Source organism: Crassostrea angulata, chromosome 3 (genome assembly GCF_025612915.1).
Source record: "Crassostrea angulata isolate pt1a10 chromosome 3, ASM2561291v2, whole genome shotgun sequence".
NCBI classification, from domain to species: Eukaryota; Metazoa; Mollusca; class Bivalvia; order Ostreida; family Ostreidae; genus Magallana; species Magallana angulata.
The window spans coordinates 5,827,651-5,848,435 of record NC_069113.1 but is presented as its reverse complement, the minus strand read 5'-3'; the positions used below and the strand labels follow the sequence as shown (position 1 = coordinate 5,848,435).

Below are 20,785 nucleotides of genomic sequence, written 5' to 3'. Positions count from 1 at the left end.
GTTGACATCCCTAGCCAAGATTACATGTACCTGTGTACAAACGTAGCAGTGGAGGGATTACGTTTTTTCCGGGGTTCGGATTTTTTTTTTACCTCTTTTCACACCATCTAGCGTTTATTCAGTGAATGTCTGTTGGTTTTGCATCGGTGATCGTTAGTTTTTGCATCGGTGTCTGTTGGCTTTGCAAAAGAGGGTGTTGGTTTTGTTTTAAGCTAGTCTATTTCGTATTTAAGTATGTTTTTAAAAATTAGTTGTTCGTTTTGCATAAACGTCTTTTTTACCTTTTCCGCCGCCCATAATCAAGCATCACATTGATTATGGATTTATATTTTGTTTAACTATATATCTAATTATAGACATCTGCAAGTTTCACTGAACACTGAATAATATATTCTGATACTCCTGAACATCGATATAAAAACGAAAATGAATAAAAAGTCGAGTTTTAATAACATTTTTTTTATCTAAAAGTTCTGTAAACAAGTTTGAATTGCAAATTTTGATCGGTAACTATGTATTTAAGCGTGTATTTTATTATGATTATTGAACCACAAATTACGTATTAGTAGGTTGAGGCAATAGACAAGCAACTCTGTTTCAACGCGGATCAACGTTTGTATTTGATGGCGACGTCAATATAAAACAATTAATTTTCAACAACGTTGATTTCTTAGCATGGATTTTACAAAGTTTCAACAACACTTTTGAAATTAGTCATTTACATACTACTTTGTACACGTATTTTCAATATAATTTTATTTTAAGCAAAACTCTAATCAATTTTATTAATTATACGCAGTACTAGTATAAGTATATGGTCTGTATAGAATTTCTTAATGTTGGTCATTTACATGACATGTCTCTGACATTTTATCTGCTATGTGATTTGATTTGAAGATATATATATATATATATATATATATATATATATATATATATATATATATATATATATATATATATATATATATTACACATACAATGGTAAGGACACAAGTTCTAACTACTAACGAGGTCTTCAACTTTAAAATTGATAAATTGTTTAAAATTTACCACTGGAGCGCAGTTTGCTATTCGCAACTGTAAAGTGAACTGCGTTCTAGAACGCAGTTAGCAATTCAAAATTTATAATTCATATTTGGGGCCTGACATTTTCAGGGTCATCTTCTGGTGGTATACCACCGTGAAAAAATGTTAATGTGGTCATCATTAGGTTTTTAGATTCGGGCCCCACTTATTCAACACTATTTGCAATTGAAACTAGAGATGACCACTTCACCATATATTCACAGTGGTAGTGGTGTACCACTATTAGAAGACCCAAAAAATTTCAGGCCGCATATATGAATTATAAATTTTGAATTGCGAACTGCGTTCTAGAACGCAGTTTACTTTTCAATTGCGAATAACGAACTGCAAACTGCGTTCCAAAACCCGTGAATACGGCAAGCCCATCCTTTGTTTTAACCTTACGACCCGCTTGAACCATAACCTTTGTATTTTTTAGTCCAATATTCTTTCACCCTGTTCATACTGCACATGACAGATGCAGTTCCAGACGAATTCCCTTGCACCCTACATGTACGTGTATACGCGGTCTAAAAGATATGTACTACAATATAGGCCAAACTTCAGATGATTTTTTTAAAAATTACAATTCCAAGACAAGTCCTAGTTTTCTTAAAGGATCGCGATATCATTCAATTCTTTAGGATTTGTGAGGGACATAAGTAAAAATAATGAGTTTTGAAAAAAAACTACACTTGTATTTGAGTATCAAAATCATTTTAATACAGAGAAAAGCGGAATGATTTACATCAATACATGTATGAACTAATAGATATTCATTGTGCTTTACTTTTCCATATAATTTCTGTTGGAGTTGACGTACTCTATTTTTCTTTATAATTTGGTGTGTAAATTGGTTTTTGCACTGTGACGATTACACATTTGGAAAAAGAATTATATTAGATCAAAAATTTATGTTTACACATAGGTGGGTTACATTTTCTTAAAATACGTGTAAACACGATTAGGAGTATCAATTGACCATAAAACAGTTTAGCCGTGTTTAGTGAGGAGAGATTATTTTGAGAAAACATTTAGATAGTAAATAGTGAAAAATGTAAATAGTTAAACATTGATATCAAGAATAAACATTGTATTTTAAATCTTTCAAAGAAATTATGATGATAATAATACCTGGGTTTTAGTCAGCTTGCGGCTGATTTATTAAGTTAGAATGAAACTTCAAATTCGCTTGCGTAAATTAGAATTCTGGGAAGGAATGAAACAGTCCGTGTATGAGGTATTCGGAGAAGTTATGGAACTTGTCAGTTTCTAGGTTAAACTGCACATCGTCATATTAGTACGGATTCCGCATAATTATATACCGCGCACTTCCCAATTCTCTTAGTGAGATTGGAGAGGAAATATATTTGCTGTGGTTTGCGACAATGGACCATGAAATTCAGAGAGCAATCTCTGCAAAGTTACAATTTATGACAGCATGCACAGTTGCTGTAGATTATTTCAATAAAATACCGGTAAGTAGATTTGTAGCCATACATGTGTACACCTTAAATATAGTCATAAAAAATAAATGAGGAAACTAAATGTACACCCTCATATTATGTGGGTTCTGGAAATTAAACTTTTCATCTTGTATTTTAATACATTGTGTATACTTCTTTATCTATAGTTAATATTCCGCTGTCTGGCTTTCTTTGCTTTTTATACAGCTAACCTTGTTTGCATTTAAAATTGTAATTAAAAATTTAAAATCCCGTTAATCACCTTCTTATTCCTAAACTTGAGAATTATATTCAATAACTTTGATTTATATTTGATAAAATGTATCTTGTCTTTCGTGTCTGATAATATTGAAAATCCGACTTAAAATTATGTGCGTGATGGGTTTTCATACGTACTCGAATGGGTTTCGGGTCACGTGGTCAGGTAATAAAAATAGTAGGACCATGCGGTAGCGTGGCACTCTAAGCTCGCTCGCTAGTAGTAGTAGTTAAAATGGCTGCAAATGATATGGAAAGTGTTGATTTTTGGCTGACAGAGGGTTGTTTAATATTTGTTTTTGTGTATAAATAAAACAACGCTAGCGAGCAGCGTACCTATGTAGTACTTGTTGGTTTTATTCATTTAGCACTTTATTGTTTTATATTCGGACGAACGTAGTGAGGGAGAATATAAGACAACTTTATAGTTTTTTCTCAAATTTCCTTTTTAAAAATGCACGAACTTTGATATAAATCTAAGATCTTTCATGATCCTTGGCTCAGAGCTGGCTGTCGTCACACCGTTGTGGTCATTTGTGCGTATTCATTGGTGTTAATTTTTCACATCTGTTAATCTTCGGAACTGTTGGACCAATTGCAACTAAACTTAGTGCATGGTACAAAACATCCTTGATGGAGCGATGTCCAGCTGTATCAGCTAAAGAGCCACGCACACTATAAATTAAAGGAAACATAACCATTAAAAAAGACATTTAATAGGGCAAACGTTTTAATTTCATTAGACCAACTGCACCACCATGTTAGTTTTATCTACTCGTGAACCATTGTTTGTGACTCGTGTAACATTATTTCATAAATGTTATAGATGCTGCCTTGTCCTCATTTTGCTCTTCCTTCGGATATCCAAGAAAACAGTTCACAGGTTTAATTTACACATACATATACATATTAAGCTTCTCATTTGCAGCAAGGACTTCAGAGTTTTAGAAATAATCTTGTCAAAATTTATCATCTGTACGCCCGGAAGACTCGCTTTTTCAAGAATTTTAAGACAATGGATTGCATTCATACGTCAATCGTTTTTTAATCATACATTGTAGCGGTTAAGCTGAAGTGTTTTATCTATTTTTCTAAATATTTAACAAGTTTTAATACACGTTTTTTTCTACATTGAATTCAAATTTTCAAAGAAAAAACGTTCGTTCTAAACTTGGTTTTCCAAAAAAATAAATTCCTTTTGTTTATTTATTTCAATAGGATGCCCAACAATTGATCAATCTCTATTTGACCACCTTTCTACTACGCTTGTTTTCTACCGATCAAGACATTTTATTTAGAGAAATCAATATCAAAATAAAAGTGTCAAAATCTTCACTAATTTATTCGGTATCGATTCAAGGTAATGATGTATAAAAATAAGCCTAACTGTGCATTTGAGCTTTATATCTACAAAATGTCCTTCAACGCCAGTACCTCGGTAGTAGATCCTCGATATGATGTCCCTGTTGCGGGTCTGGGTACCCCTGCGTTTTACGTTATCCATTCTCTAGCAATAACGTGTATCCTCAGTAGCCTGTTTTCGGCGGTTTCTGTGATTTTTGTGTCCTTTCGAACAAAGTCGGCGAAAACTTTCTTTAAATCGTGGTCCAAGTGCGAGTGTTTTGTGGTATATCTGGCTTTGTGTGACGGCCTGTTCAACATGGTGCACTTCATGGATCATTTTCACATGGCGATTGTCAAAGACCATGTTCATCCAATAGAATTATGTGAATACTATGGTTTTATGGTCTTCATGTTTATTTCTGCCCAGATGTTGCTTGTGTCACTGATTGCTATCAATGCGTTTGTGTTGATGAAATTTGGTAAAAACTTAGACCTCGGCAAGTATGATTGGAAACTGCTACTGCTAACATTTGGATTTCCCTTTATTGAGTGCCTCATCGTCACTGTTGTAGACACAATTGGACCGACGGGAGCATAGTAAGATGAAAAAACTATTCTAATAAAGCTGCTTGGTCTGAGTTCCTGGTCATAAGAAAATCGACTAAGTTTTTATACAAAAAAATTAATCCAATATTAAGTTGTATCATTAAAAAAACCCATAAACTGTTTCAAGTATTATACATTTTTTTCATAGCTGCGGAGTAACAGGCAGAATGCCGACGCTCTTTGTGTTGACAGTTCCGGTGTTAATCGTCATCATCCTGAACTCCGTTATCTACTCTCTCACTTGGTCAAAGATACGGACCGAAACAAAAAGACTGGAAGGTACTAAAAACGTTTTTCTTATATACCAAATCAACACTTTTTAATTGTTTTATACGTCTAATCTGTTTATTTTTTTCTTTCCTTCATATAGGCACTATTGGAAAAAAGGCAAACTCGGATAGAAAATCAACACAGGCTGCTAAAAATATGTCTTTGTTTGTATTGGTGTTTTTCATCCAGTGGTGGGCTGCCGCGGTAAACGGGATCTGGGGCATGATCGCCGAGAATGTCCCTTTGGCAATGTTTCTGCTTGTGACTTCATTTACAAACATCGGTGGAATTTTGAATGGAATTGTTTTCTTGATCATGCGCAGAAACAAGGCTCGTAAATCTGCACCCAAGCCGACTGTCGTTTGTGTTTCGAAGTCAAACACCGAGGCTACTGAAGTAAAGTAACTATCTGTTCTTAGTATACCGTCTGCAATGCCAAGAGGGTTGTTAGATATGTAATGTGCTTTGTACGGTATCTTCAAAGCATTTGACCTAAATAGTGAAATTAACATTACTTCCCGTCAAAGTATTCTCCGCGGTTTGAAATACTTTTTTTCAATTTTTAAATCCATTGCGTTACTGTACGCTGACCCACGAGCACTGACTGATGGCGAGGCAAGGGCTTGTCAAGGACTTGTAACGACGACCAGATAAGAAATTTTTAAGTTTGAAAAAGGAAAATCGGATGGGACTAAATCTGGAGAGTATGGTGGGTGTGGCAAGACGGTGACCTTCTCCGACTTCAAAAATTGTTTTACAAGCTCAGATGAATGTGATGGAGCATTTTAATGATGTAGACGGACATGCCTAAATGATGACACAGGGCGTCGTTTATACATGTTATATTGTTTCTTGAACATTTTTAATATAACATCTCAGCATTACCGACCTGTAACACTTTTGTCCTTCGGTAGCGGAATTTATACGGCTAAACTACATGTATCACATGAGAAGAATATGCAATAAAGAACCTTTTATGTGCTTTTGGTTTTTTTGGCAGCTACATACCTTCTACCATGTACATTGTACATTTTGAATATTTAACTTCGATATTTTCCCTTAAACGCACATTTCCTCTTTAATTTTAGACTTCACCACATGTAAAAGCAATCATTGGTGTAAGCACGCTTCGTTTGAGGACAAGAATCATTCTCTCTGTATTACTCGAGACAGGTGGCATGTAATAAAAAAAGTCATGCTGAGCAAAAACTCTTGCGTTGCAATGGCTATTGGTACTTTGCGGAACGGAACGGAACCAGTTAAGAGGCACCCAACGGGGATGCAATTTAGGAAAAAAACGCCATTATTTCAATTAAACCTATTGTAAATGGAAAATTGTTTTTTAAATGTTGATGTTTAAATGCACTGTGTATTATATAAAATACGCTACTCTTTTCTCTATAAATCATTACACGCTTCTTTTCCGAGAAAACCTAAAGTCACTAGTTGTTTTAAGATGTCAAATTGAGACTGTACATATAAAATTGAGATTTAAACCAAACGCGAAATCAGTATGTGTAACATCGATGAAAATTACTTAAGCATTTTCTCTTCTGAATAATTTTCTTTTGATTCCGTTCCGTTCCGCAAAATACCATTATCTGTGTGGATATTGTTATTAACGGAACGGAACGGAATCTTTCAAACTTTTTAGATAATGAAAAATATAACAACTACTCGTCGTTCCTTGATTTTTTTCAGATTCTTTAGAGGTGAATGAAGCAAGCTTTCATAACAATTCAGTCATCTTGTGTATGTGCTGATTATTAATTTCAATGTTTGTGTGCGTGTATTGTGTACAACGACAACTCGCATTTCATTTTTTGATCCATTTCATATTATTGTCGCGGCAGATCTAACTAGTTGGTTAATCAAGTTAGCAAAAACACAATGCTTATATCAAGTAAAATTTATATTATACCAAGTGCATTTGCAGCGCAGGGATAACATCGATAATTAAAATACTTGATAACCTTATTTTAAATAAATTAGAATAAAAGATGATATAACAAATGTCGGTAACATAGTTATAAATAATTTTCTTCTGATTCCGTTCCGTTCCGCAAAATACCAATACCCGTGTGGATATTGGTATTTAACGGAACGGAACGGAATCTTTTAAAATTTTTAGAATATGAAATATACTTGCCGTTTCTTTATTCTTTTAGGATAAATGAAGCAAACTAACAAACCATTTCATCAATTCAAACATCTTGCGTATGTGCATATCATTCCAGCGCTTGTGTGCTTGTGTTTTGTGCAACGTCAACTGTTATTTCATTTATAATCGATATTATGTTATTTACACGAGTGATCTTAATAGTTTGTTAATCAAGCTAGCAGAATCACAATTGATATACAGTTATTCAGTAGAATTCCAAAATTTACTGAGCACATTCGCAAGCTTAAGGAAAAAGTTAAATATTCATTACCTACCTTACTTCTTATACCTTAAATATGTTGGGAATCTCACATGTTGGCGGGAAGAGGGTAACAAAAAAAATGTAAAAGAGTCTGTTGATTTCTAGAAACAATTAAAAAGCCAACAAAATGTCTGATAATTCAGCTTGGGGTAACGATTTGGATCGGTAGATAGTTCATCATTACAGGGAGTGATTATCAGATTTATATCGGTGGGTCCTTAATCAAAAAGGTGGATTAATTTCAAAAAAAGTCTATTTGTTCCATTAACTATCGGGAGGGGGGGGGGGAACTAGATTTCTACAACATAGCCATTTCATACAGTAAAGGAATAAGAAAAGCAAATATAAATCATTGAAGACAGAACTCTCTCGATCATATAAGGTTTTGAGAGAAATAGAGCAAGCTACATAGATAGTTGCTTATAGTTATGATCATCATCCATTACTTGCGTTTAAAAATGTAATTTTCTGATACATTTAATAACAACACTCTAATATGCTGTATGATTCTTCTGAAATGCATAGATGCTAATCAATTTGAAGCTTTTGAAGATGAAAAAGCTTTAAGAGTTTTGAATTATTCAGAACAAAGTACATCGATTGCTACCATATCTATCATTATTGCTGCTTTTCCGCAGCTTTATTTTTTTTGTCAAGTAAGTTATAATGCATTATGATAGTAAAGTTGATTCGTCATCAGGAAAACAGGAATAGTGTTCAATATCACGCCCATTCAAACATTACACCTTGAAGTTCATGTGATTATTTTTTTTAACACGGTTAACTGATCATGAAGTAAAAAGTTTATTTAAAATTTCGGCGTTTATACCGGTATATGGTAGCGTTTCAAAGTAATCCTTCGTAAAGGGAGATCCTCACGTTTTTATCAAATAATGTCCTTCCACGCCAGTACCTCGGTAGTAGATCCTCGATATCATATCCATGTTGCTGGTCTCGGTGCCACCGCGTTTTACGTGATACATTCTATAGAATGGAACGCCATGGCTGCCTTATAGCATTAGACTATAGGTACATTATGTCAAATTACCATTACATTATGTCAAAGTCCATTACGTTATTAATAACGAGATGTGAATAAGTCTTTGCTGTAGGCCAGTTCTCTATTTCATGATGTACATGCTCCATTACTTTAAGGTGAAACATCATTTCGTTACGCGAACACGGATACATCGGCCTTTCTATATACAAGGAAACGGTAAGCTTACCCAAATGTATCCAGGGGTTATTGAAACTTTGTGGAACAGAACGGAACCAGTAAAGGGTCATCCAATGGGAAAATAGAAATTTAAAAATAATGATTTATTTTGTTTTTATTCATTTCATTTCAAAATAAGATTGATCTTTAATTTTATTGTTTAAATTCGTTGTTTAAAGAAAAATATACATAATTATATTACTTACTACTCTAATATTAACATATTACAGTATTTTCACGGCAGAACTTACTAACTAGTTTAAGCTAGCAAAAAATATTCTCTATTAGTTAGAGATTTAAAACAAACGAAACGCATTCCAAAGCATACCATCTTTAAAATTACAATGTCAGCAGTACTTGACTTATTTGTAAGATTCTGGTTCCGTTACGTTCCGCAATATATTATTACCCCTGTGGATATTGGTATTCAACGGAACAGAACGGAATGAGCGTAAATTTCCTTCTCAACCTATTTTCACGCCTATTCTATACTTACAACGAAAATATATGTAACATGATCATACATTTAACTGTTTACAAAAACCAACACTCATGCTGTCGAATTATTTCATTTAATTAAAAATTAGTAAGTTACATGTATGGGGCAAACCCTGAAGACAGTACCGATTCTACCAAAAGTGTTTGCCTTTCTTTATAATAATTCTGAAATCGGCGAATACAGTTCCCCTCTCTTATTTGTGTGCGTTTTTATTATGACATATTTCTGATTTATACCCTCTGTCTGAACAATTACCTAAAACAAACATTTCATAAAAACATCTATATCAAGATGGAGAAGGTCTTTAAAGGGGTTAAAGCTGCTTGGTCCAATTTATTTTGTAATTACAGTATCAAAATTTGTTCCATACAAATCATTTATCTCAGAAAGTTATGGACTTTCTCCTATTTACACCAGCAGAATCAGTCTCCTTTCAAAGTTAGATATATTTAAAGTAAATAAAAATAATTTCTCTTTGGGCAAACGAAAAAACAAACCAAAATGCATCACGGGAATGTTTAGAAAAGGAAACCGCTTGGTTTCGTCCCCCGAATGATTGGGGTTATTCAACCCGCATGCTATGCATCGATTGTAAAGAAAGCAGACTTTGGAAATATTAGCGAACAAAACGTACACATGTTTATTTGTAATTTGTCTGATCATTTCGACCTTTATTTAGAGCGATGTCAAAGTCGTAATACAACCATTCCCGTCTCGTCGCCAGGGGTGAAATTTAACATGAGGCGAAATAACGCGGTACCTTTTAATGTCGTTTGTTTTGTTAGCAAATTTTGTACGCATTTTTCTTCATTGAAATTTGGCATAATTGACGGGTAAAACTACTGCAATGTCTATTATTATACATATATTCAGCATAGCCATCGTTTAAAAGCGTGCATAAAATTTGATATAAAATCGGACCAGGGACGTATATACTATATAGGGTATATACGTCCCTGATCGGACCAAGCAGCTTTAAAGATCTCTTGTAATTTATTTGTAGATTTTATTTCATATAAGTTATCAAGTGCCCTCTTGGATGAAAAGGAGAAAATTTATTCAGAGGAACGTAGCGTACCCCCTCCACAAACACCATCCCACCCCCTCTGCAGCAATAAGAAAAAAATCATTTTCATAGCATAATAATTTTGTAGCAGAACGGCCATAACTACATGTGTAGTTAGGGTCAGTATCCTTAATTTAAGATAGCAATAGCAACGTTTACTTTAAACTACTAAATACTTTATTTTAACTACTAAATACTTTGAGACTAAATTTTAGAAAATTAAATATGCACTGGGTGTCTGCGCCACGACACACAGGCTTTGGAACGATAAAGAACCCTGACTGCTAAATGACTGAGTGTGTAGTAACGAACGTAATTTGAATATTATTGAAGTAAAAAAAGTATAAATCAAAAATAAAATTTTAAACCCCCCCCCCTCCAAAAAAAAAAAACCCAATGAAGGGGTTATTTTTAGATTTTATATCCATTTCATTTTAAATATTCAAGGGCCGATGAGCACGAGAAAAGTTGGATTTTAAGTCTTATTCTTATAACTTAGGTCTATCTAAACTATAAATTCAATGTTTAAATACGTAAATGTTCATTCACTCTCGAGGAATTAAATTGTCAGCAACTAAGTCTTTTACAGCTTTCAGAAGCCCTACATGTATATATAGGCCTATATATATTTTCATTCTTGTATGATTAAATCACTGCTTCTTACTAGTATCTACTGTTGGGGTTTTTCTGGGTCCATTTGGGTAAATCGGCGTACCGTTTCTATATAGTAAGTTTTGTATTTAAAACATGACAAATATACAAAGACCAAGGATTTCGTGTAATGTGACCTGCCATTTATAACCCCACTGTGCATGAGTGCGGGAAAACCTAGCATTGAAAACAGGACGGACGAACAGTTTTTACAAATTACAATCATGTAAATTAGATAATTCTTATACCAGATGATACTCGAAGCATTATTACTCTGAAATTCATTAATATAGAACGATATAAATTGTTAATTATGTGTAATGAAGATAAAACACGATTTTTAGCATCATCGACACGGTAAACGGAGTAAATACCCCCTCTCTTTGAGGGATGCATGTACCGAGAGTGTTTATTTATTCTTTATTAAAAAATTTCTCTAAACAAAAATCCCCTTGTGGTTTATCACTTTTAAAGTAAAGACACGGAACACATGGATCACGAACCTGACTATAGTCTGTCCCAAGATATTTATGCAGCACATTTGGACGATTTTTGATAAAAATACACATACCTGTGAAAGAAGTGCATTTGAAATAGATGAAAGGGATAATTTCCAAGATAATATCATCGACTCATTATCATCTTTCACTCGGAAAAATTCACAGGAACGAAAAAAGTTTCCTTACGGAGATTTATAATTGGGAATGTTTACATCTTTTCTCCATTCGGAATACACTCGGAATACATCGCGCAATTTTACATCGTTATCATCCGGGCTTACTGCAATGCAAAATCCCTGTAGACATCACATTTTTTAGTATTGTATTGAAACCTGATAAGCTAACAGGGTCGTTTCGACTGAGAAATCTTGGAAATTTTTCATACTTTTGAATGAACATCGTTTGAACCCTGAGGTATTTATAAATATCATGCAATTAAGCAAGATGTAAATCCAGTATATCTTGGGACAGAGTATAGCAAAACCCCAACAACTACATGATTGAAACTTTAGTTTAAATCGCCTTTAATTCCTATTCCATCAATCTACTTGGTATCTTCCCTTTGTTACTATCCTTATCAGTCTGCATCTACTTTTTTTTTTAATGCCAAATCTGTCAAACGTAACGGTATACCTATCTTTCTCATCGTCGCCATTGTTGTTGATAGACCGAGATGGATGTTACGTGACCAGTTTTCGGCGGGGTTATTCAAATCTTTGGTATTTTTTTACAAATAAACAAATTAATTTTTGATTTCTTGTATCTTTGTTATGCGATTGACTTATAAAGCGTAATTTGTGTGAAAGTCCTATCTTTAAGTAAAGAAATGAAGCAAATAATCAGATCTTATTATTGTTATTCACTAAAAATACGCCACCTTTAAAAAGTTGATAAGACAAGAAATAGATGTTGAGCTTTTCGAAAGAAATGATCTTTTTTGATGTTGATTCAAATTCCACCAAGCAACACGGAGAACGATCAACTATCAACACTAGTAAAATATCCAAAAAGACATGTTACAAAAAAGGAATACACGTAACTTAGGGTTTACTACGTTCAATATCAACCTAATGTCTAATATCAAATTAAAGACTTTGCACAATAACAAAAGCTCAATCTTTTTGCACGATTTAGGGTTGAGTTTGTTGATGAAGGCGATGAATAACATTTTTTTAATCAACATGACCATCTGGGATACTTGAAAAACCTCTTTTCATATTTGTTGTACTCGCATTAAATTATCATGTTTTTTTCGCAATTTAAAAGATTATTTTGCATAATTTCAAATGGATTTAAAAAAAAAATCTACTTTTTAATGTTTATATATATATATATATATATATATATATATATATATATATATATATATATATATATATATATATATGTATATTTTTATTTTTTTTTTCATGAAACTTCCAAGCAACTAAATAGACAATATAAGTTTTATTATATATTTTTCTGTGTTATTATCTTTCACTATCTTTATTGAGAGTGACTAAGTTGTTGGAATGACCATTTTGTGAGAATTCAAATATGATATCTAATGGAAAGAAAGACTGTTCTGTCATGTAGTTTTAATGTAATACTCATTAACCTTCTCTTACACCTGGCCTTAACCGAACAAGAAAAAATTCTCAATGTTCTTCTAAAGTCTTTGACAGTTGGCATCCCTAGCCAAGATTACATGTATTTGTGTACAAACGTAGCAGTGGAAGGATTACGTTTTTTCCAGGGTTCGATTTTTTACCTCTTTTTTTACGCCATTTAGCGTTTATTTAGTGCATGACTGTTGGTTTTGCATCGGCGATCGCTTGTTTTGCATTGGTGTCTGTTGACTTTCCAAACGAGGATGTTGGTTTTGTTTTAAGCTGGTCTATTTCGTATCTAAGTATGTTTTTAAAAACTAGTTGTTCGTTATGCATAAACGTCTTTTTTACCTTTTCCGCCGCCAATAATCAAGCATTTTTTACCTTTTCCGCCGCCAATAATCAAGCATTTCATTAATTATGGATATAATTTTTGTTCAACTATATATCTAATTATAGACATCTGAACACCGAATAATATTCTGATACTCCCGAACATCGATATAAAAAAAACTAAATTGAATAAAAAGTCGAGTTTTAAAAACACTTTTTTTTTAATTTTAAAGGTCTGTAAACAAGTTTGAATTGCAAAATTTGATTTGTAAAAATTTATTTAAGCGTGTATTTTAATATAATTTTTAAACCCACAAATTACGTATTAGTAGGTTGACCTAATAGACAAGCAACTCTGTTTCAACACGGATGAACGTTTGCATATGATAATGATGTCATGTTGTAAATTTTGAATTGACTGGGTGGGTGTTAATACAAATTTTACAACATGACAGTGACGTCGATGTAAAACAATTACAGTAATTTTCAACAACGTTGATTTCTTAACATGGATTTTACAAAGTTTCAACAACACTTTTGGAATTGGTCATCATTTACATGCTACTTTGTATATGTACATTCAATATAACTTTATTTGAAGCAAACAAGAAAAACTCTGATCACTTTTTCAAATTTAACGCAGTATATGGTCTGTATAGAATTTCTTAACGTTGTTCATTTCCATCATATGCCTCTGACATTTTATCTGCTATGTGATTTGATTCGAACATATTTTATTGTATATATATAACACATACATACACAAATGGTAAGGATACAAGTTCTAACAACTTACGAGGTCTTCACCATTAAAATTGAAAAAAAAAATTGATCAAAACTTACAACTATTAAGACGCCATATGAATTTGTAATAATTTATTACAAAATAGTAAAATACGCGATAAATCTGCTGTGTGATGGTATTGAAAGATTTTGATAATTGAGGAAAATGTACGTCACATTGTAACATTCATGTATATTTAATACTATACCAAATTAACCTTTTTCAGAATTTTTAAGCACAAGAAAGACGGATAAATTTTTTTTTTAGCAAAAATTGAGCGATTTTAACAAAATATATGAGTTTATGTAGTTTGTGTTAAACGGCAATTTGATACACAGGGGTTGTTCGATATGTGATTTCATGCGCGGATCTAGAGGGGATCTGGATCAGCGCATGAATTTGTTAAGCTAAGATACAGTAAACATGCCCCCCCCCCCCCGGCCCCCCCCCCCGACGTGCCTGAGAACACCTGAAGGCTCACGTCCATTTAAACCGTTTGAAAGATAATAAGCACATGCGCGGATCTAGAGGGGGGGGGGGGGGGTCAGCGGGATTAGAGTAGCGGTAGCAAATCATGAACATCAAATTTTAATTTGATTGATAATTTTCCGTGTTTCCATACATGGTTTCATTGACAAAGAGAGATAACTCTAATATATCGACCTGAATCTCGACCCACAAATGTTTTAATCACCCACATAAACTCGACCAGTGGAGACTTTTACAGCGCGTTAGGTATACAGTGTGTGTATAAGGATGTTACTGGAGGGTAAGGTTGCCCTGGTGACGGGAGGGGCGCAGGGTCTGGGCAAGGCTTTCTCCGAGGAACTGCTGAAGAACAAGGCGAAGGTAAGGACGAGGCCCGTGGACCGTGATGACCACCTGATAATAGTCCAGGCTGGTGAAAGATTCATAGAATAGACGCCATTTTAGTTTATAAAAACTTGTCTTGAATAAGGTGTTGCTTATAATGATGCCAATAGCTTATTAAAAGGATATATGCGTTTTGTAGAATGATAGATAACCCAAGACAGACAGTTTTTAAATGTTAGTTAGTTAGTTAGTTAGTTAAATGTTAGTTTCACTTTCCGACACAGTCACCTGCTTTATAAATTTGTGGATCTATTTTTTCATTAAACCTAAAGAATAAATAATGTCAGATGCGTTTGCTTTCTTTCCGGCTTGCCTTCTAATGAATGAATGAATGGTGTTTACTATATGAGCAATAAAACCTTACACTAACACCAAAACTCCTAACCCTGGGGCGATAAGTTTCAATATCTTTGAAGAGAGACCTCCTAGCTAACATTCTAAACATGCACACGGTTTGCCTGATAAATGACCTGGCTTGAAGAAAAAAAGAAGTAAAAAATAGTGAATTAATGCTTTTCCCTATATTATTTACATTATTAACAAACCCCACCCTAATAACATCAAAATACCAAGAAATTATTTTTATATACTGAATCTTTATTTTACAGTGCATTGGATGCTTATTTTTGGTGCGTTACAGGACCGACATCTAAAAAATAAGCATTTAATGTTTATATTTTTATTCATATTGATGTTTATTTGTATGAAGTATACGTCTCGTTGCTTTAACGCCTTTATATACGTTAAATTCTTAGTCAGGGATATGGAACATACATTGAATTTAACATGTTATTTAGTTCGCTACCGCGACTAAAGATATAGTGCCAGAAACATTATAGAGAGAAATCATTTTTTTAATTAACGAGTAGATGTATGATTTACTTTTTTTATACATGTTTTTTGGTTATATAATGCAGTAATTACATATCAAATTGGCTAAGTAATTTTGAAATTGTATTCTCAGGAAATTGAACGTGTCGCAGATTTCCAATGCAAACATAAGGGGAAATATACACTAAATGTAAATATTCAAACGTATACCCACTGCATGGAAATACAGATAGTATGTTTTACAAATTATATCCTCTTCTCCTACAAATGCAAGACCTCAAATTGACCAAGAACTTTAAAACGGTCGAGATCTAAGAAGAAAGTAAAAATGTTCAAAAGTTGACGAACGATGGACGACACATGACGACAAAGAGACAAATACATGAAGTATGCATTGTGAAACAGATTATCTTTTTTTATCATTTTTTTTATTATTCTCACCGACGTATAACGCTTTTAGGCGCGGCAGTGTTATGAAATTCTTAAAGTTGGACTTTCAACTTTAATCTTAAAAATTTCAACTTTAATCTTGGATTTCTCAACTTTAAAGTTGGAATTTTTTTTGGACTTTAAACTTTAATTTTGAAATTTTCAACTTTAATCTTGGATTTTCAACTTTAAAGTTAACCTATAATATCCAATTTTTATCTTGGAATTTCCATCTTTGATCTTGAAATTTTTAACATTAAAGTTGGACATTCGAATTTTGCTCTGGGAATTTCAAGTTTAAAAGTTTTTTTCTTTTTGACTTTTATGTTGGATTTTCCAACTTCAATCTTTGATTTTTTAATTCTTATTTTGGAATTCCCTCTTCTTATTTTTTTTATGATACATTGTTACAAATGTTTTCTCAATTTCAGGAAAATGTCTATTTCAACGCCATGTAGATAATGACACAATTAAAATATACAAATTGCACAGCTTTGATTTGAACTTTATTGTCTCTTCGTGTGCTTTTTTTTTATTCTGCTTTAAATTTTTTATACTGCATTAAAACAATGACACCCACTTATTTTATTTACTAGGATAACGTTGATTTGATTAAAAAATTTTCGATATTTGACATTTGATACTGTATACGCTTAAATCTTATTCATATGAAAACTTCTAGTTCAGACAGATATGACTATAAGTTTATAGCACTGTCTACCTATTATATAATATATAAATAGTGCCTGTTTGGGAGGGTAACAGTTGAAATTGACACCCCGAGAAAACCATTGTCAACCGACGCGAAGCGGAGGTTGACAATGGTTTTTGAGGGGTGTCAATTTCAACTGTTATCCTCCCAAACAGGCACTATTTATTTTGTTATACTGAATGTCTTTTTTTAAATTTTTAAGAAAATTTTACTGCTTTTATATAGGAATAACGTGAATTCTACAGCGAACCGTACGCGCATACTTTTCGCGCATGTAACATTTTTTAATGTTACCCGTTGCCAAGTGCGTTGCTAACGCTGAGGGTAATAGTAAATATTATTAACTGCGTCTTAACCAATCAGATTTCAGTATTTAACACGAAAGTATAACAATGCATATTGTTATATTTACAAGTTTACACTTCGATATTCATCATGCAAAATCAAGTAATATTATTTTCTTAACTATTTACTAGGTCTGCATATGCGATTTAAACACAAGGACTGGCGAGAAAACTGTCCGAGAATGGACCTCAAAATACGGAGACAACGTCGCCATGTTTCTACGCTGTGACGTCACTAATCATGATCAATTTGAAGGTAAACTTGTTTTGAAATTCCCATACACACTGTAAGAAAACGCTAAAGCATTGTTCATGGTGTAAAGCTCCTGTAATGTTCTTCAGACGTGTTTAAGCTGACGATCGCTCGGTTCGGGGGATTGGACATAGTCGTCAATAACGCGGGGGTAGCGCTGGAAAACGAGTCCTGGAGAACGACCATCATGGTCAACGTGGTTAGTTCGTCATTAATTAGTCAAGTAGCCCAATTATAGTTAAATTAGATAACTGATGATTTTTTATTATTAACCGATTTAGAGAGAGCAAACACACACATTTTTCATTTTAGATTGGAGTTATAGAAGGGACCAAACTGGCAGACAAATACATGGGCAAGTCTTCCGGCGGTCGAGGGGGCGTGGTCGTAAATGTAGCTTCTACAGCAGGTATCTTAATTTCCAGTGGATTACCTTTCTTTGAGAATAAAAAATGTTAAACATAAATGTTAAAATATTTACGAGACGTTCATTTTCATGCACGGTCACCAATATTTTCTATAGGTTTGACCCCGGTGTTTTTCATGCCTGTGTATGTAGCCTCCAAATACAGTGTGGTCGGGTTTACAAGAAGTGTTGCTGTAAGCTAATACTAGTTATAGCGAATTTGGAGTAAGAAACATCCACTTTAAAGAGGTAGTATTATAAAAAAAAAGTATAAAAAATTTGAATCATTGCTTCAGATGAACCCTGATATCGGGAGGAGCGGCCTGAGGTTTGTCTGTCTGTGTCCGGGATTTACCGACACTTCCATGCTGTCCTCGGGACAGGACAGTGACGGAATTTCCGGAAATAAACTCGCCGAAGAAATTGTAACAACGGGTGTGAATACGTGAGTGAAGTTATTTTATTTGATCTAAAAGTAAAACAAGAAATAGATATTGAACTTTATTGAATTTTGTAAGAAAGAAGTGGTCTTTTTGATGTTCGTTTTGATTTCTTTGAGTGACACATAGAACGATAAACATGTAAGTTGTTCTAATCCTCTTTATATGTTATATACAATTAAATATGTTCAATTCACATACAACGATGAATTGCCAAGACAAGTAAAAAATATCCAAAATGATAAATTATATAACAAAATCAGCATATCTTCTTTATTATACATAAACTGATTTTAATATAAAAGACCTTGTATATTAACAAATTAAAGCGTTTTGAGATCATTCGTGGGTTTGATTTAGGGTCGAGTTTGTTGTGGAAGGTTTCATGCAATTACTCCTGACCGACGACAACAATGGCGGAGTTATGGCCGTCACCAAACAGCGCGGCATCCGGTACCACGGCCGGCAGCGTAAAGTCAACAAACTGTAGACCGCTACCGCCAGCCACAGGAAGGCAGGTGCCCGCCGCCAACCACCGACAGGTGCCCGCCGACTACCAAGGAAGGAAGGCATTTGTACTCTCCACGTACTGAACATAATGGACTTGTGTTGATATAAGAACTGTGATATAAATTTAATTATACATGTAAGAAATAAGCCTTATTGATAATGCTGATGATGTTCATCATCATCATCATCATCATCATCATCATCAAAAGGCGATGAATAACATATTTTGAATCAACATGAATCATCTGAGATACTTGAGATAAATATTTTTCTCATATTTGTTGTTCTTATTAAAAGATCATGATTTTTTACGCAATTTAAAAGACAATTTTGCATAATATCAAATGAATAAAATTCTGCAGCTTCTTTGTAATATTTATTTTATATGTATTTGAATTAATATTCATGAAACTTCAAAACAACTAAAAGACCTCTTAACAAAACAGGTACCGATATCGGCTTTCAATTATTTTAAGTGATTTTTTGGGGGGGTTTTTGTTAACAAAACAAAAGATTTTGTTTTGAACTTCAAATAGGGTATTTTAGATACTAAAATTTGGTCTCAGTTGATATGGTATATAATTATGAATAAATACATACCAAAGACAGTCTGGTCAATCATTTAAAATTTTAATTTAAAAAAATAGTTCCGAAAATTAAAATGATTATTTTTTTTTTTAATCTATTGAGAAAATCTAAAGAATAACAAATATGTACTCACATAAGGCACCTATCAAACAATTATATTTTACAAAAATATTGAAATACACAAACCTTTTGGTATTCATTTATAACCCCCCCCCCCCTAAAAAAAACAAAAACAAAAACAAAAACAAAAACAAAACAAAACAAAAAAATAAGCAAAAAAAAAAAAAGCCCTGTGACAAAGTTGTTGGAATAACCATTTTGTGAGAATTCAAACATGATATCTAATGGATGGAGAGACTGTACCGTCACATAGTTTTTAATGTATTTCTCAATATCATTCTCTTACACCTGGCCTTAACCGTACAAGAAAAAAGTCGCCAGTATGTTCTGAATTCTTTGAATCCCCTTCCTTCCTCTTGCCTGTGTACAAACGAAGCATTGGAAAGGTAAACCTCTGACCTAGCAGTGCAGACATATCAAACATCACACACAATTTCCCCACTGTAACTCAAGGCTAAGATTTATTATTTTCTCTAATTTGTTCGTTAATGAAGGGAATCAAGTTTACAACCAGATATTGGCGGTAAAGACATTGTTTGGATTGATGTATCGATCTAATTACCTCCATGTGTAAGGCAGTCCATGATGGACAATCTGGAATTGAAGAAAGAGTTTGACCCGAGTAGTGTGATGTACTCACTACTAACCTTAGTTCCTCGCTGTACTAACAATCTATCATGTCTGCTTGCTTCCTGGGACCCGGGGGATGCAGAACAATCAAAATAACGCCAGAAATCCAATCGATGGCCAAATAAAAAGTGATCCGAAAACAGCTCCATGAAATGTCATGTTTGCAGAAGACGTGGTGCTGCTCTGTCGTGCATTAATTATACGCAATAAACTAAATGTCTGGGGACTTACCATAAAACTCTAAAAATGTATTATTCATATAAACAAAAAGCTTCCGTTGAGTACAGTGAGCATTAAGATGGATCATACACAAAAGCGTGCAATATTCATTCTAATGATCGCCGAAATTACCAGTGATATCTTTGCATTAAGAGTCTGAGGGTGGTAAATTCTGCCCCTATTTCTCTATTTCTTATTTCTCCCTATCTTTTTTTTTTGCTTGTTGAAAGTATTTTGAATTGCACATGTACCCTCCCTCCCCAAGTTTAAGATAAATAAGTTTTTCGAACCTGTTTAAATACTACGTTGAACATTTTTGGGGTCGCTTTCGATCAAATTAATTATGTGTAAGTCCAT

At 33.5% G+C, this 20,785-nt stretch overlaps 2 protein-coding genes across 2 annotated transcripts; both read left to right on the top strand.

Moving 5' to 3' along the window:
• Positions 1-4,206: 4,206 nt before the first annotated feature.
• LOC128177757 (uncharacterized) lies at positions 4,207-5,974 on the top strand. Its single transcript, XM_052844600.1, has 3 exons — positions 4,207-4,733; positions 4,891-5,021; positions 5,113-5,974. The coding sequence occupies exons 1-3, from the start codon at positions 4,207-4,209 to the stop codon at positions 5,415-5,417; spliced, it is 963 nt and encodes a 320-aa protein (XP_052700560.1). The 3' UTR covers positions 5,418-5,974.
• An 8,748-nt stretch (positions 5,975-14,722) lies between these two features.
• On the top strand, positions 14,723-19,239 carry LOC128177759 (15-hydroxyprostaglandin dehydrogenase [NAD(+)]-like). The gene is made up of 7 exons (XM_052844602.1): positions 14,723-14,922; positions 17,395-17,518; positions 17,605-17,714; positions 17,828-17,924; positions 18,039-18,115; positions 18,218-18,366; positions 18,722-19,239. Exons 1-7 carry the CDS (start codon positions 14,830-14,832, stop codon positions 18,849-18,851), a joined length of 780 nt encoding a protein of 259 aa, XP_052700562.1. The 5' UTR covers positions 14,723-14,829; the 3' UTR covers positions 18,852-19,239.
• The last annotated feature ends 1,546 nt before the right edge of the window (positions 19,240-20,785 follow it).